Source organism: Narcine bancroftii, chromosome 8, assembly GCF_036971445.1.
Source record: "Narcine bancroftii isolate sNarBan1 chromosome 8, sNarBan1.hap1, whole genome shotgun sequence".
NCBI classification, from domain to species: Eukaryota; Metazoa; Chordata; class Chondrichthyes; order Torpediniformes; family Narcinidae; genus Narcine; species Narcine bancroftii.
Genome location: NC_091476.1, coordinates 8,735,857 through 8,752,713, shown reverse-complemented (window position 1 = coordinate 8,752,713; position 16,857 = coordinate 8,735,857). Strand labels below are relative to the sequence as shown.

Here is a 16,857-nt window from a genome sequence, read left to right as displayed (position 1 = left end):
CAGTTGTTCCAAAGCTCTGTGTAGAGCCAGTGAGATGGGATCCACCATGGATCCGTTGCTACTCAGACAGGAGCTGATATGCTTCAATATCAGCCTCTCACAACAGACCATCACTGTGGATGTGAGCGTCACTGGTCGGTAGTTGTTTAGGCAGGTGGCCTCACTCTTCTTGGGCACTGGAATGATTGAGGCCTGTTTGAAACAGGTATTTCAAACCACACCCTGCCAGAGTGAGATGTTGAAAATATCCATGAATACATTGGCAAGTTGGTCATCATAGGTTTTCAGTACTCAGCCAGGTACTCCTACGATGCTTTTCAAGTGGGGTTGTTGGGACATAATGCAACTGCATCATGGGGCTGATTCTTGGAAAAAAAAAGACTGGCCTTATTACTGTGTTGTGGTGTAAGTGTAACTATGAATGCCAGTAGAATGATTTTCATACAGAAAGTCACAATGAATATAAAAGAATTAAGCAACTGGCCCAAGGGATGAGTGCACATCATGGTTGAGGATGACTTGCTTACATTCCAGTTCCATGGGCTCCATTAGGTAACTAATAAGGCTAATATGGGACCCGCAAACAGGGGCAGGAGGTGCTTAAGGAGGATGAGTGATTGGACAGGATGGATGCTGGTCTTCATTAAGCTTTGGCATGCATTAACATTTGGATTATTGGTCCTCAGGGACAACCGACTGTTTCTTCTCCATTTTTCTTAAGGGCTTTGGTCCAGAGATTCCCAGGAGTCAGTGAGGACATAACATATTTCCTAAGGAGAATATTTTTATACCATTTATTCTCTCCTCCTGGTTACAGCAATTGCCCAAAGGTAATGGTGCCAGGTATGAGAATTATGTGGCAACCCTATCGAGGCCAATTGAATGCAATCAGGGTCTTAGACCAGGAGATATAGGTTGGGAGAGGATATCAACCTTGGTTCATTTATCCTGCCACAGTTTTGGAAAATCCTCCCAAAACGGCATTCATGATCTCTCTCCAATGCTTAGTTCATATTTGACTCTGAAATGAAGGGCAGGGATCATTACTGCCTGGTAGTCCACAAAATCCATTATTTTTATTAGGTAACATTATAGGGATAAGACCCAAATTTAAATTAGCTAAATACCATATAGAATTCATTAAAATTGCATTAGCAGTGGTCAGAAAATGTATTGCAGTTGCTTGGAAATCTGATTCACACCTGAGTTTGGAACGATGGAGTGGGGAAATGCACAATTGTGTTCCCCTCGAGAAAATTACATATAATTTAAGGAAAAAAAAATATACACACATACATCTGTAGCTACAAAAAAAATTAATTTTTAGATTTTTTTTAAGATTTCTAGATGTTCTTCTTAGCCTCTAAGACCTGTGTGGAATTCCATTAAAGATTAAATAGATATGGATTTTAACACTTTCTGCAGTTTATTCTCATTTTTATTCCTTTCTTCCTTTCTTTTCTTCTGTTCTACCACTTAATTATGTACTTTGTTTCCTTTATCTTTTCTTGGGTCTGTAGGAAGGTTGGGGGAGGGAGGTGTTGGGGTATCATCACATATCTGACACTCAATTTATTATTACATCTGTATTTTGAAATATATTTGAATGTATGCATGGTTAAAAATTATAAATAAAATATTCAAAAAAGGATAAATGGCTCATATTCCTCTACTCAATGCCTGAAATAAGGGGCAGAAACATCTCCGCAGATCAGGTGAGTACAGCGACCCAGTGTTTGAGAAATCCATGACTTAGGTTATTAATAATAATTAATTCCACAGTGAACTTTATATACACAAATGATCATATTTTAAAATAATTATTTATGTAAAGCTGATAGGAAATAAGTTTTGAACATTGTTTTTGAGAACTCAATTTATTACAAGGGGAAGAATCATTAATCAAATGGTCACAGAATCAAAGGATATTAAGTGCATGCATAGATAGTTTGAATTAATTATTTCAAGCCTCAAATTTCTGCAACACCATATTTTAAAATCATAGCAAATGCGATCGATGCACGTTAAGAGTTAATATTGGGTATGAGGAGAAAACAAACACTCAGGATTAGAGCATCTGTGGAGAATACTTTCAACCTCGTCCTGAAAGAACGTTAATAAGATCTGTAGCATGACAGTATCAGCAAACCCCTTTGAGTGGGTATTCAAAAACACTATAGTGCCACTGGGCTGTGGACACTCCACTAACTGTCAAGTGCCACAAGCTTTCTTTGTCAACACAATGACATCATTCTTGCAAAAACCACAACGGAGACAGCAAGTTGAAAGTCAATGGGTTTAAATATTTTGGAGAAGATTCTTTTCAACAACAAATGGACATTGTTTGAAATACATGTATTTTAATGAGAGAAATTTCTCAATTTGCTGGGTTCAGAATTAACCAAGGAATAGTAACATCAAAATGAATGAAACTAAGAATGTTATTACCTAATTTGCAAGAACATTGCATTTACCTTATTGCAATGTTACATTACACAAGATCTGACCAGTTACAAGGTGAATAGAAAGTTTTAATACTTGTTGTCATGTCTTTTTGTCTCCAAATCAGAAAGTTGCAGGCTCAAGCTCCATGTCCAAAGATTCGAGCCCATAACTAAAGTAAATAAACAAGATACTCTAACTGCCTTTCCCCAGTACAATTCATAAGGAGTCAGACAAAACTCCAGGGTCTTTCCTAAAATTCTACTCTATCAAAAATCATAAATGCTAGACTTTCAATTAGGGGATATTGAATGAACTCTTTCTGATGCGGTTAGATTATGCAAAATAAATAAATAGTTTAAAAGGATTTAAGATGTTTCAAATGAGTAAGCATGCATGCATAATTGTACACATACCTGCAATTTAAAATGTCAGTGATACAAGACTTTACTATTGTTAACTAAGCTACAGAAAGACCACTGGCCATAGAGTGCAAAGTAGATTTACACAGTGGTTCTAAGGAGGGGCTCAAAAAGGTTCAGCCAGTCACCAGCAGCAGATATGAAACAATATACTCACCAGCCTAGTATTAACAACAGGAAACAGCAATGCCAACAATGCGCCATTTAACATGTGCATCTGCAACCTGCCAAGACAGATCAACAGAAAAAGATGGTTAGTTTTCCTGCTGGTAACTAATCTAATTTACAGTAATTATTCTGCTACATTGGAAAGGTGTGACTAGATCCACCACTGTTGAGCTTTCTGCATTTCTACTTTACTATTATGCTATTTTACATAATTGACCACCGCCAGTGGGCTGATCTCGCCTCAAACCGTGCATCTTGGCGCCTCACAGTTCGGCGGGCAGCAACCTCCTTTGAAGAAGACCACAGAACCCACCTCACTGACAAAAGACAAAGGAGGAAAAACCCAACACCCAACCCCAAACAACCAATTTTCCCTTGCAACCGCTGCAACCGTGTCTGCCTGTCCCGCATCGGACTTGTCAGCCACAAACGAGCCTGCAGCTGACGTGGACGTTACCCCTTCATAAATCTTCATCCGCGAAGCCAAGCCAAATAAAAGTAATTCAGCCAACCTTCAGCCTGACATCCCACACCAACTTGCCACATTCCCACAATAATTTCCTTCCCCATAAAAAGCCTGGAGTTCATAATGGTTGACATTCTGCTACAATTATTTGGACAAGCTGCCATTAAATTGGAAGCATTTCAAATGACTTTTTCCTGTTTAACTTTGGTACAAGTGCAAAAGCTGCACATGGTTTCTGCCACAATTTAGTTCCTGTCACAGGAGAAGGACAATTTGGAACTGACTTTTGGCTCCAAACCCAATTAGGATGGGAGTATATCTGGCGTTGTCTGTATGAAGTGTGTACGTTCTCCCATGCCAGCATGGATTTCCTCCAGGTGCTCTGGTTTCCTCTCATATTCCAAAGAAGTACAAGATGTGTACGTTAATTGGTCATATGGATTTATTTGGGTATCACTGACTCATTGGCAGTGTTATATCTCTAAATTTAAAAAAAAATTAAATAACATAATCTACCTTGTAGATGGAAAATAGGATGGCCATCTTAAAATAGACATTCAACATCATTAAAATTCAATTAATTTCTGGGTTTGGTATTAAAAGAGAAATAATGTCATTAAAAAAGTTACTAAAATAATTCTAAATACATGAGCAGAACAATGCATTACTTTATTGTAATGTTACATTATATGATTCATCTCGTTACAAGGCAAATTGAAAATTTAGATCAACCCAAGAAAAAAAATCAATAGCTGAGTGAAGAGAGGCCAAATTCTGCTTCCTTGCTTAATCCTTTCACTTCTCTATTTTCTTCCTTCAAAGTCCATCTTAGATGTTGTACAAATGACTGAGCTGTTCCTCATCCCTCCCAATAGTTCCTCCTGTGGCTCAATTTATTTGTTGTTAACCCTTTCAATAATCTTTGCTTCATAAATACAAGCATTGTTTGTTCAAAGCTGTGAATTTAAAGGTATTGTTGGCAGGAAAGCAGCAGTCACTAAGAACATGGTTAAAAGCAGTCAACATAAATTCTCTTCGGCAAATTATGAGTGGGCCAGGCCCTCGGTCAGGCTGAATGCTAGACCCAGGTTTAGAGTGCAAGAGTCTATTGAAATACACAGACACAAATATTGATTGATGCCCAATGGACAAAAATGGGAAGTCTCTGCTCTCAAGATAATTGCAGAAATAGGTTTGCTTTTCAAAACACAAGAGTTCCACTAGTTTATGTCACAAACCATCTAGCTGAATGTAAAAATGAAAATGTATCTCAAAGCCTGCAATTCTACCTCAATCACCAACATTCTGATTAGCTGCTATTCATTTCTTAAAACAAATGTGTTAACAGGATGAGGATGTACTTGGAAAATTATTTGTTTATCCCCAAGGTTACCTTGCCCCTGCCTCTAACCACGTAGCGTTCTACACTATTGGCATTTGAATTTAAACTTGTCACAAGATCAATGACCCATGTCTTTAGTTCTCCAAGATTCTTTGTTCCATTGTTAGCTTTGACTTTCAATAAATGGCATGAAATCACTCTAATGTCCTGGTAGATACAAATCAGACTTGACACAATCAGGGCTGGTCTGAAGTGATGCAATCTGCCTTGATGCCTTTAGAGGTCCACGCACATTTAATCAAACCTGAATTGGCAGTGCTTTAGGACTTCTCTGGAAACAAAACAAATGACAGGAAAGGCTTTAATTGTTGGATAAAGTAAACTGATTGAGAACTCTTGATCAAATTTATTCTTACTATCCATCAGATTTGCCATTGAATTTGCACTTCCATTCCTTTCTTGCTGTGTACTGTTAAATATTATAACCCTACAAACGAATTGGTTAAGGAGATACACAGATGCTTACCAAGTACATTTGTCAAGAATCCCTGGCAACCCAGTTAATTGGCAGTCTCCTGGGTTAGGAAGTCATTTGTGCTGTTTCCACTGGCCACCGTTAACCAGGACACCACTTTTCAACTGAACACAACTCATCCCCAGGGATTGGAATGGAATGGAAATGGAATATGTCCTTTATCCACTGGCATCAGCTGACACAGGGGATATGAGTAGGGGTAGAGGTCATTAATCCCTGGTGTGATTTGACAGCATTTGATGCCAGCATGCTGATTGATTTCCTTTTCCATTGGACTCTTAACTGGTTAATTCCCCTTTAACTCCCAAGTCAAGGTTCCAGTGGAAAAGGGACTCTTGTTTCTGCAATATAATCAGCTCACACTTGGATCAATTTGCAACACATTCCAGTAGCATCCCAGTTAATTGGTTGTTCAGTGTCCCGGGACCCTTCATGACGTTTCCACTCGGCCACCCTTAACTGGGACACCAATTGCTTTTCCACTGAACACAACTCATCCCTGTGGATCGGAGTGTTCTACCTTCAACTTTCTGCTGTCCTTTTCCACTGGATTTATCAGAACACTAGCATTTGTGAACACCACGGATAGGAGTAGGGGTCGAGGTGGTTAATCCCTGGGGTGAAATGACGTCATTCAACTCCAGAGTTTAGACAGTGTTTTTTTTTCTCACTGGACCCTGTCCCAGTAAATTCCCAGTTAATTCCTGGGTCAGGGTGCCAGTGGAAAAGGGGCTAAAGTATCACTGCAATTAAATGGTTTTGCTGAATGCAATGCTACAGAAAATTAGTCTTCATAGCAACTTCCAAATTTACTTACTTTGTAACAAACTCTATAACACTAGGAGTTCTGGACTGTGAGAATTTTACTAAGTATTTGAGAAATCCATATATCCAGATATGGCATTGTGGCATAAAGTCAGGTAGTCCTAGGGCATTTTCTCAGCTTAATTCCCTCTTCTGGGCAATGCTCATGATTTCTCTCCATCTGCTAAAAGCCAGTATAAAAATATACAAAGGCATCTCAGGCACCACCTTGTTGGCAGCATGAATTAGTTATGCTATTTAGAGTTGCTTTGCTATCAATGATTGGGCAAAGCGTAAATGATGGAAGGTCACATTAGAAATAAACATGGCCTGCAACATTAGCTCACTTACACACTTGCCAGTCCTTTAGGAAAAGAAGTGGAGCTTTAAAATGGCATTTTTTCCAAATATATATGGTAATGCAGTTCAGCTCGGTACAAAACTTCTCTCCAAGTACTGGTTTTTAAAATCAGTGATAACTACAGAAATCCCATAAGGTAATAGAGTTCAATCAACTGGGTTATTCGTTATCTCATTTAAAGTAATGAAGAATACCAAGTAAATCCCAATTATTACAGGATCCAGAGCTCCAAGTACCATCTTCATGCTCTGCAACCCTCTGGACAAGGGGTACCTGTGGAAGCAAGCAACTCACAACCACAGCCCAAATGCAGCAATGGAAAGGAACAGATAATGATAAAATTTTTTAAAAAACACTAATTATGGACACATCTCTAGCATTCGGCCTTGCTTCATATCTGATTCTATCATTGACTAAAATTTAATTCTAAGTACAAAGTCAAGTAAGCCACAGAAAAGAAATGGTACACCCTGGAGGTGGTACTGGAAGGGGTGCTTTTGCTCAATTTGTCAACAGAAATATTTAGGATTTAGGATCATTTTCCTCAATACATATTTATAAAAGTAAAATGAAGCCATTTACAATCAAAGAACCATGAATAACCATTAGAAGCTGAGTTGCTAGATTTAATAATAGGTCCAGAACTCTCATAAATCATAAGGACTATGGCAGAAAACAATCCCCCCCACCCACCCCCCCCATTTAAAATCTGCCCTGTTATCAGTAGTTCTGCCTGTAACACAGTCTACTCAATTTTGTTTTCTGTTCTTTCAAATCAGGAGAAGGGCCTGGCATTGCCATCTGCAATAAATTTCACCCCTTCATGCCCAACAGCAGGACAACATTCAGTCCACAGCACCTGTCTGCTAACTGGTTAATCCCTTGCTCATGTGCCATCTCCATAATTTATTTCAGAAGTTCACCTTTGTAAAAAGATTTTTCTCCATTACTAATACAACAGACTAAACGCAAGACAAGTCTATACATTTATTAAAATTCTCCACTTTAAGGATGAAAAAGGTACAATAATACATACTTTACACACAGCTTATGCCATTGCACCAACCTATTTCCCTCTATCAATACCTCCTGCAGTGTCAGAAAAGCTGCCAACTTATTACAGGTCCCTTGTCATCCTCTCTTCTCCCCTCCTCCGCCAGGTAGAAGATCTATGAGCTTAAAAACAAAGCTCCAGATTCAAGCACAGTATCTTTCTTGTTGGTAACAGATTTTTAAATGGACCACCCCTTGGTAAAAGATGATAGCATAGCACTATTTCAGCTGTACGTTTCTCTATTTCTGCTTGGTCTTTATAACAATACATCTTACACTCACACCACACCTGCATTTTAGTTTTGACTGGACTGGATAGTATTCAGAACAAAAGCTTTTCATGGTATCTCAATGCACGTAACAACTACATTATTTATTAATTTTGATTTTTCTGATTCTGATCCAAGGAAACAGTGTTTTCAAGGAGATCTAACAATCCATCAGGACATTCAACATAAAGATACAGCAATACAAGCAATGCCTTAAATCTCACTTGGGTATCTCAACCATTTAACAATACAGTACTGTACTACAAACGATTGGTCCCACATTAAAGCACTTTGGGAGATAACTGGTAGGTTATAATAATGAAAGATTCTATTTCTTATGGTCATTGGAGGCCGCAATTCAATGATCATTGCCAGGCTTCCCTGTGGGTTAGATACAATATGTTATTCTCTTCAGAAGTTAAATGCAAATTAGTAAAGCTCAGAATTGTTTTAAGTATCAATGCAGGATGGCAAAATAGGATGCTTAATCCATGACAGAGGACACGACACTGCCTTATAGGAACATAGGAAGTAGGAACAGGAGTAGGCCAAAAATGGCCCATCGAGCCTGCTCCGCCATTCAATACGATCATGGCTGATCTAATTTATGACCTAACTCCACCTACCTGCCTTCTCCCCATACCCCCTAATTCCTCTATCATGTAAAAATCGATCTAACCGAATTTTAAATAGGTTTAATGAGGCAGCCTCAACCACTTCCCTGGTTAGAGAATTCCAAACATTCACTACTCTCTGGGAAAAACTATTTTCCTCATCTCTGTCCTAAATCTACTCCCCCGAATCTTGAGACATCAAGCTAGCAACCCAACCACCAGATGTTTTCACCCCTCCTTCGTTAGCAAGCTGTATCTACCAAACAGTCATGCACAAGTTTTCATTGGTCTGCCTTTGCAACACCACTTACTCAGTTATAGAAATTAAACTAGCAATCCACTTTATGCAAAGAGCAAAAATCTGCTAAAAACTTGACATTTCCATCTCGATGTCTGCTCCCATTTATCCAGTTTACTTAATTCAAGGAATATTTTCCTGAAAGATCTTGGAACAAAACTTCCGTATGTGGAGCAGCACGTCGATCGGTGAACCAGAAAGAAGTAAAGCGTGATGGACAGAAGTGGTAGGTGGGAAGATGGCAAACAAAGGGAGAGACATGACACTATAAAGTTTCTGTAACTAATTATAAAGTAAAATTAAACCAATGTAAGCAGGTGGGGTCTATAAACAATGGAGAAAACGTCACTGCTCGAAGAGGGAAAAAAAGAACAGAGCACCACAAGAAGAAACAGTTCATTACACAAACTGGAGAAACTCGGGTCATAGCATCCATAGGGAGTAAAGCCTTGGACCAATCTTCCTATTGATGCTGTGAGACCTGCTGAATTTCTCCAGTAAGTTTGTGTAATGCACTCAACCCCAGCATCTACAGACTTTCTTGTCTAACTGCAAGAATAAACAGCAGACAGCCTAAGGATGAATAATAGGGGTGTGTGAATTGCTCTTGTCCTTCTTGGAAAGCTGGAAATGCTTCTCATGGCATATTCCTGTGCAATTCTTGTGTATTTTCAGGAAAAGGCAGAAAGTGTTGCCCATTCAGTAACTTAACAACTCAAGAGAAAGCTACCAATATCCCCTTGCAGGGGTAGTCAAGAGCTTGGCCTCTTCAACCCACAGTTGTTTAAGTCCATTGAGAGGTACAAATTTTATCCAAGATTGGGGAAAGCTGAATTTTAACATTATTACAGTCATCCTCCATTTACCACAGTTTCAGAATTCTGCAGAGTTTACACATTTATACACTTGAAAATCAGTGTATGTGTGGTCTAGGAGATGGAAGGATCAAGTTGAGGCACTAATGTTTTGCAACTGATCTGGCATACAGAACAGTGATTTGAATGGAGATGGCAGTGAAGAACGCCATGGGAATGCCATCCTGTCCCAGCCACAAATGTACTGGGACATACAAGAGAGCCAACCTTGCAAGCAGTGCAATCACTTGTATATTTTTGTTTAAAAAAAGAGATACAGTGCGGTTGCAGGCCCTTTTGGCCCATGACACCCAGTTCCATCCTTGGACCAATTCACCTTCTAATCCTGTACGTCTTTGGAACATGGGAGGAAATTGGAGCACCTGGCAGAAACCCACATAAATACAGGGAGAATGTACGGATTCAAATCCAGGTTGCTGGCGCTGTAATAGCTTTGCACTAACTGGTACCCCAACCATGATTTGCCCACAATTATTCTCCATAGAACTATTATTTTACAGAACACAAGCACTACTAATGTCAGAAGAAACACGAGTCAACAGGGAATATAACCTTGGATGCAGCATTAATTTCTCATATGAAGTGACAACCATGAAATCTGGAGTATATTACAGCAGATGTAGGTGAGACAGGCTTTATAAAATATTCATGCTACAGCCTGCTAAATGTGAGGCAATAAGGCTTTCTGACCTGATTGAATGAAAACCATGAGAGAGGCAGACTGACACATCTGCATCTGTTCCACAATGGGGTCAGATGCATAACAAATCCTCAGTAAGGAGAAAAGGTTAATCTCAAAATTTATTCAGGACACATGTTAAAAGTCAAGGAATAGATGCAACGTGAAGTTGGTGATGATGGCCTGTTTATCAAGACATCTGTTCTATTGCACGACATTGAACCATTAGTAATAGAAGGCAAAAACCAGTCATCAGGGTTGGAAATTGATTGCGTTAAATTGATTAAAGTGGTGCTACCACCAAATTATATTAATAACAAGTTCCAGTCTTTTCACTGTAAAGGATCTTTGAGTAACTGTCACTGTGATTGTTCGGGCAAGGTATATTTAGCAATATGCTAAAGTTCTGATACATCTATTTACAGTAACAGTGAGAGCACAAAACCACTGAAAGGTATTTATTCTAACTCAACCTGCAAGGACCTCCCTACATATGGTGCATAGTTCATACAGACATCTGATGATGACTTCATTTAACTACATAACTTACTGATAGAACGATATCTAAATACTCCACCCAAAAGTTGCTCCAACTTCTTTTAAACCTGACAAACCCACCCCCCATGCTTTCATAAAATCTGTAAAAAGAAATTGATTACAATCACGTCAGATTTTGACAATCTTGAGGCTTAAAAATACCATTTGTGTAGAAGATGCACCAGTAGTTTGCAATTCCAATCACATTTAATTGAGCAGCATGTTTAATGATGGCATGTAGTCAGGGTGAATGCCAAAGCCTATTCTGCGGTGCAGTTTTGAATTCTGCCAGAGTTTACTGCTGCAGTAATTATTTTGCTAAAACAAACAGCTGTATTCAAAAATCTTTGATCATGGGTTAATGAAAGTAGAAAAGTAACATTTGTCTGAAAGGAACGTAACCAACCATCTTCACAGAGGGAGCCATGTTGTCTTAAAGGAATTAGAATGGTAACATGGAACAGTGTCTATTTAATTATGGTGTCAATCCTAATGTGGCAAATGAGGATGAGCAGCAGGGAATGGAATACGTGAAGCTTTGTAAACAAATTACATGAGATTAACTTAAAATATTCCATTGCTTGTAATGATAGCAAATTAAATTCTATTCCCTCACTTAAATCATCTCCTTCTGCTTTGTTCAGCAGACAAAATATATTTATCATATGAGCAGAGCGTTTGGAGATGTACATTTAAAAATAGAGAATATTAAACAAAAATACCAATTCCATCTGGAGTCCTGACACTAATACCGGGTGCCTGGAATTGGAAGTTATTCCCTTTCTTAGAGCAAACAAAAATTTTACAAGTTTTTTTTTTTGAAATTTTGCTTCAACTGTTCTGTTGACAGAACAGTCCCTTTTCTGCCATCCCTGAGGCTTGCTGAAAGCATGAACCAAGTGCAATGTACGTCTGTCAAAGTGATCAAACTATTGCACAACATTGGGGCAAGTAGGAATCCAGGATTAACAAGGTAAAGAAAAAAGAATAGCAATCTTTAGCAACTTAAATTCCACAAGGAATTCCTCTATAAAGATTAACAATTTCATAAAAAGCTGGCGCAAGTTTTGATTTCTGCATTCAGAATAAACTATAAGCATAGTGGTCAGCGCAAAGTGATTACAGCACCAGTGATGCAGTTTCAAATCCAGCGCTGCCTGTGAGGAGTTTGCACGTTCTCCCTGTGTCTGCGTGGGTTTCCTCTGAAGCTCCTGTTTTCTCCCACCCTTCAAAACGTACAGGGGGGTTATAGGTTTAGTACGTCTATTTGGGTAGCACGTGGGCCAAAAGGGCCTGTTACCATGCTCTATATCTGAAAGAAATAAGGGAGTAGGGGCCAACTTTCCATTTCCCCACAAATGGACCAGTAATTTGGTCTAAAGTTGACAGGTCCAACTAAGTAACACAGCTCATTGCATCTAAAAAAAAATCTAGAGTTCACATTTGTTTCAAATTATTTGCAGGATTCTATCAGATATTTTACACAAGTAGCTGATTTGAGTTTTGTAAATTTTCAGAACATTCTCACTAATAATCCTACATTTTTCTACCCGAGGCACATATGGCATCTGAAAATGTACTTATGGCAGCAAATGTTCTAATACATAAAGCACATTTCTTACCTGAAAACAATTAGGGCAATTCTACAGGGAGGACATGCAAGGAGAAAGATCTGTAATTGAAACAAAGTGATTAATGTTCCTTTGATTCTTAAAACATTATTCATTCTTTATAGAATCCTTTTTTAATTCACCACAAACAAAAATTTTATCAAAAGTTTCCAGGGAATGGACTTGTGCAAAGGTAATCTCAAGCAGCTGGCACAAAACTGTGAGCCCAGTTACAGGTACATTTTAAAGGATTTATGATCCCACACTGTCGGAAGCCAGTGGAAATGATGCAAAGGCCACTGAAGTGTGTGTCATTTAACCATATAACAATTACAATACGGAAACAGGCCATATCGGCCCTTCTAGTCCGCACCAATTTAAGTGTACTCCACAAATTCCAAATGAAATACAGCTCTATCACAAACAGAATTTATTGTCATAAACAAGTCATGAAATTTGGTGTTTTGCAGCAATATCAGAGAGCAAATATTCATATTATAACCATGTAACAACATTCTTCTTTCTTTCTTTGGCTTGGCTTCGCGGACGAAGATTTATGGAGGGGGTAAAAAGTCCACGTCAGCTGCAGGCTCGTTTGTGGCTGACCAGTCCGATGCGGGACAGGCAGACACGATTGCAGCGGTTGCAAGGGAAAATTGGTTGGTTGGGGTTGGGTGTTGGGTTTTTCCTCCTTTGCCTTTTGTCAGAGAGGTGGGCTCTGCGGTCTTCTTCAAAGGAGGCTGCTGCCCGCCAAACTGTGAGGCGCCAAGATGCACGGTTTGAGGCGTTATCAGCCCACTGGCGGTGGTCAATGTGGCAGGCACCAAGAGATTTCTTTAGGCAGTCCTTGTACCTTTTCTTTGGTGCACCTCTGTCACGGTGGCCAGTGGAGAGCTCGCCATATAATACGATCTTGGGAAGGCGATGGTCCTCCATTCTGGAGACGTGACCCATCCAGCGCAGCTGGATCTTCAGCAGCGTGGACTCGATGCTGTCGACCTCTGCCATCTCGAGTACCTCGACGTTAGGGGTGTGAGCGCTCCAATGGATGTTGAGGATGGAGCGGAGACAACGCTGGTGGAAGCGTTCTAGGAGCCGTAGGTGGTGCCGGTAGAGGACCCATGATTCCGAGCCGAACAGGAGTGTGGGTATGACAACGGCTCTGTATACGCTTATCTTTGTGAGGTTTTTCAGTTGGTTGTTTTTCCAGACTCTTTTGTGTAGTCTTCCAAAGGCGCTATTTGCCTTGGCGAGTCTGTTGTCTATCACATTGTCGATCCTTGCATCTGATGAAATGGTGCAGCCGAGATAGGTAAACTGGTTGACCGTTTTGAGTTTTGTGTGCCCGATGGAGATGTGGGGGGGCTGGTAGTCATGGTGGGGAGCTGGCTGATGGAGGACCTTAGTTTTCTTCAGGCTGACTTCCAGGCCAAACATTTTGGCAGTTTCCGCAAAGCAGGACGTCAAGCGCTGAAGAGCTGGCTCTGAATGGGCAACTAAAGCGGAATCATCTGCAAAGAGTAGTTCACGGACAAGTTTCTCTTGTGTCTTGGTGTGAGCTTGCAGGCGCCTCAGATTGAAGAGACTGCCATCCGTGCGGTACCGGATGTAAACAGCGTCTTCATTGTTGGGGTCTTTCATGGCTTGGTTCAGCATCATGCTGAAGAAGATTGAAAAGAGGGTTGGTGCGAGAACACAGCCTTGCTTCACGCCATTGTTAATGGAGAAGGGTTCAGAGAGCTCATTGCTGTATCTGACCCGACCTTGTTGGTTTTCGTGCAGTTGGATAATCATGTTGAGGAACTTTGGGGGACATCCGATGCGCTCTAGTATTTGCCAAAGCCCTTTCCTGCTCACGGTGTCGAAGGCTTTGGTGAGGTCAACAAAGGTGATGTAGAGTCCTTTGTTTTGTTCTCTGCACTTTTCTTGGAGCTGTCTGAGGGCAAAGACCATGTCAGTGGTTCCTCTGTTTGCGCGAAAGCCGCACTGTGATTCTGGGAGAATATTCTCAGCGACACTAGGTATTATTCTATTTAGTAGAATCCTAGCGAAGATTTTGCCTGCAATGGAGAGCAACGTGATTCCCCTGTAGTTTGAGCAGTCTGATTTCTCGCCTTTGTTTTTGTACAGGGTGATGATGGTGGCATCACGAAGATCCTGAGGCAGTTTACCTTGGTCCCAACAAAGCTTGAAAAACTCATGCAGTTTGGCATGCAGAGTTTTGCCGCCAGCCTTCCAGACTTCTGGGGGGATTCCATCCATACCTGCTGCTTTGCCACTTTTCAGTTGTTCGATTGCCTTATATGTCTCATCCAGGGTGGGAACCTCATCCAGCTCTAGCCTTAGGGGCTGTTGAGGGAGCTGGAGCAGGGCGGAATCTTGGACTGAGCGGTTGGTACTGAAAAGAGATTGGAAGTGTTCTGACCATCGGTTGAGGATGGAGATCTTGTCGCTGAGGAGGACTTTGCCGTCTGAGCTGCGCAGCGGGCTTTGGACTTGGGGTGAGGGGCCGTACACAGCCTTTAGAGCCTCGTAGAAACCCCTGAAGTCGCCAATGTCCGCGCTGAGCTGTGTTCGTTTGGCGAGGCTAGTCCACCACTCATTTTGGATCTCCCGGAGTTTGCGCTGAAGATGGCTGCATGCGCGACGGAAGGCTTGTTTCTTCTCTGGACAGGACGGCTTTGTAAGGTGAGCCTGGTGGGCAGCTCGCTTCTTTGCCAGCAGCTCCTGGATTTCCTGGCTGTTTTCGTCAAACCAGTCCTTGTTTTTCCTGGAGGAGAAGCCCAGTACCTCTTCAGTGGATTGCAGTATGGTAGTCTTCAACTGATCCCAGAGGGTTTCAGGGGACGGGTCCGTGAGGCGGGTTGCAACGTCGAGCTTTGCTTTGAGGTTTGCCTGGAAGTTTCCTCTCGCTTCGTCTGACTGCAGTTTTCCAACATTGAACCTCTTTCTGGGGGCTTTATTGTTCCTGAAATTTGGTGTTTTGCAGCAATATCAGAGAGCAAATATTCATATTATAACCATGTAACAACATTACCACAAACACAAATAGTGCCCGAAAAGTAAGGCTGTGTCTTTGGTTCATTGATTATTCAGAAATCTAATGGTAGCGGAGAAGAAGCTGAGTGGTCGTCTTTAGGCTCTTGTACCTTTTTCCTGATGGTAGCAGAGTGAAGAGGGCATAGCCAGTGGGGGCCTTTGAGGATAGAGGCTGATTTTTTAAGACACCGCCTCAGGTAGATGTCCTCGATGGAGTGAAATCTGGTGCCTGTGTTGTCACAGGCCATGTTAACAACCCTCTGAAGTTTATTTTCATCTTGAGAGTTGGCACCTCCAGACTAGGCAATGAAGCAACCAGCCAGAATGCTCTCCATGGAAGTCTACTAGAGTCTTTGGTGACACATCAAATCTCCTCAGATACCTCACAAAGCTGCTGGCGAGCCTGCTCCATGATTATATCAACATGGAGGCTCCAAGCCAGGTTGACACCTAGAAATTTGAGGTTATTGACCCTCTCCACTACTGAGTCTTCGATGAGGACTGGTTCGTGTTTTCCCAACTTCCTTCTGAAGTCCACAATCATCTCCTTGGTTTTGCTACCATGGAGCGCAAGGTTGATGGAGTAACACCACTCAGTGAGCTGATCTATCTCCCTCCCATATCTTCCTCATTGCCATTTGTGATTCTCCCAATAACTGTGGTGCATTGGCAAATTTGTAGATAGCATTGGAATTGTACCTGGCCACACAATCATGGGTAGATAATGACTAGAGTAGTGGGCTAAGCCTGCATCTTTGAAGTGTGCATGTGTTGATCGTCAGTGAGGAGATGTTTCCATTTTGTACTAACTATGACCTTCTGATGAGCAAATCAAGGATCCAGTTGCAGAGACCCAGGGTTTGAGCTTGGTGACCAGCACTGAGGAAATAATGGTGTTGAAGGGTGAGCTGTAGTCAATGAAGAGCAGCCGGATGTATGAGCCTGCTGTTTTCTGGATGATCCAGTGATATTGTGTCTGCTGTAGAGTGATTATGACTATAGGCGAATTGCAGTGGGCCCAGTCTTTTTCTTAGTTACCGGGATGTGTTAATTCTGGTTATGACCAAACTCTCAAAGCATTTCATCACAGTAGATGTTAGTGCGATTGGCAATAGTTGTTGAGACAGCTCACACGGCTCTTCTTGGACACTGAGATGATTAATGCCTTTTGAAGCAGGTGGGAACCTCCAACTGCAGCAATAAGAGATTGAAAATGAACTGTTATGATAAATCAATCATATTCTGCTTCACTTCGGAAGGATCTTTTTTTTTTAAAAAAAGCTAATACAGAAATAAGATTGTAATATACAGAAACCAACATCTCTTAACCCCCCTTGCCAAGG

At 40.9% G+C, this 16,857-nt stretch overlaps 1 protein-coding gene across 5 annotated transcripts in view; it reads right to left on the bottom strand.

Moving 5' to 3' along the window:
* Positions 1-16,857, bottom strand: part of LOC138740337 (transmembrane protein 164) — a 96,068-nt gene that overhangs the window by 48,620 nt on the left and 30,591 nt on the right. For 4 of the 5 annotated variants that reach the window (XR_011342839.1, XR_011342840.1, XM_069892848.1 and 1 more), the window contains exons 2-3: positions 12,488-12,537; positions 3,022-3,088 (exon numbers count right to left, since the gene is read on the bottom strand). The exons of the other annotated variant lie outside the window; for it this stretch is intronic. Coding sequence is in view for 2 of the 4 variants with exons in the window: in XM_069892846.1 (XP_069748947.1) it covers positions 3,022-3,088; positions 12,488-12,537 (117 nt within the window). In the remaining 2 variants the exon portion in view is untranslated. The remainder of the gene's footprint in view (positions 1-3,021; positions 3,089-12,487; positions 12,538-16,857) is intronic. 5 annotated transcript variants of the gene reach the window in all.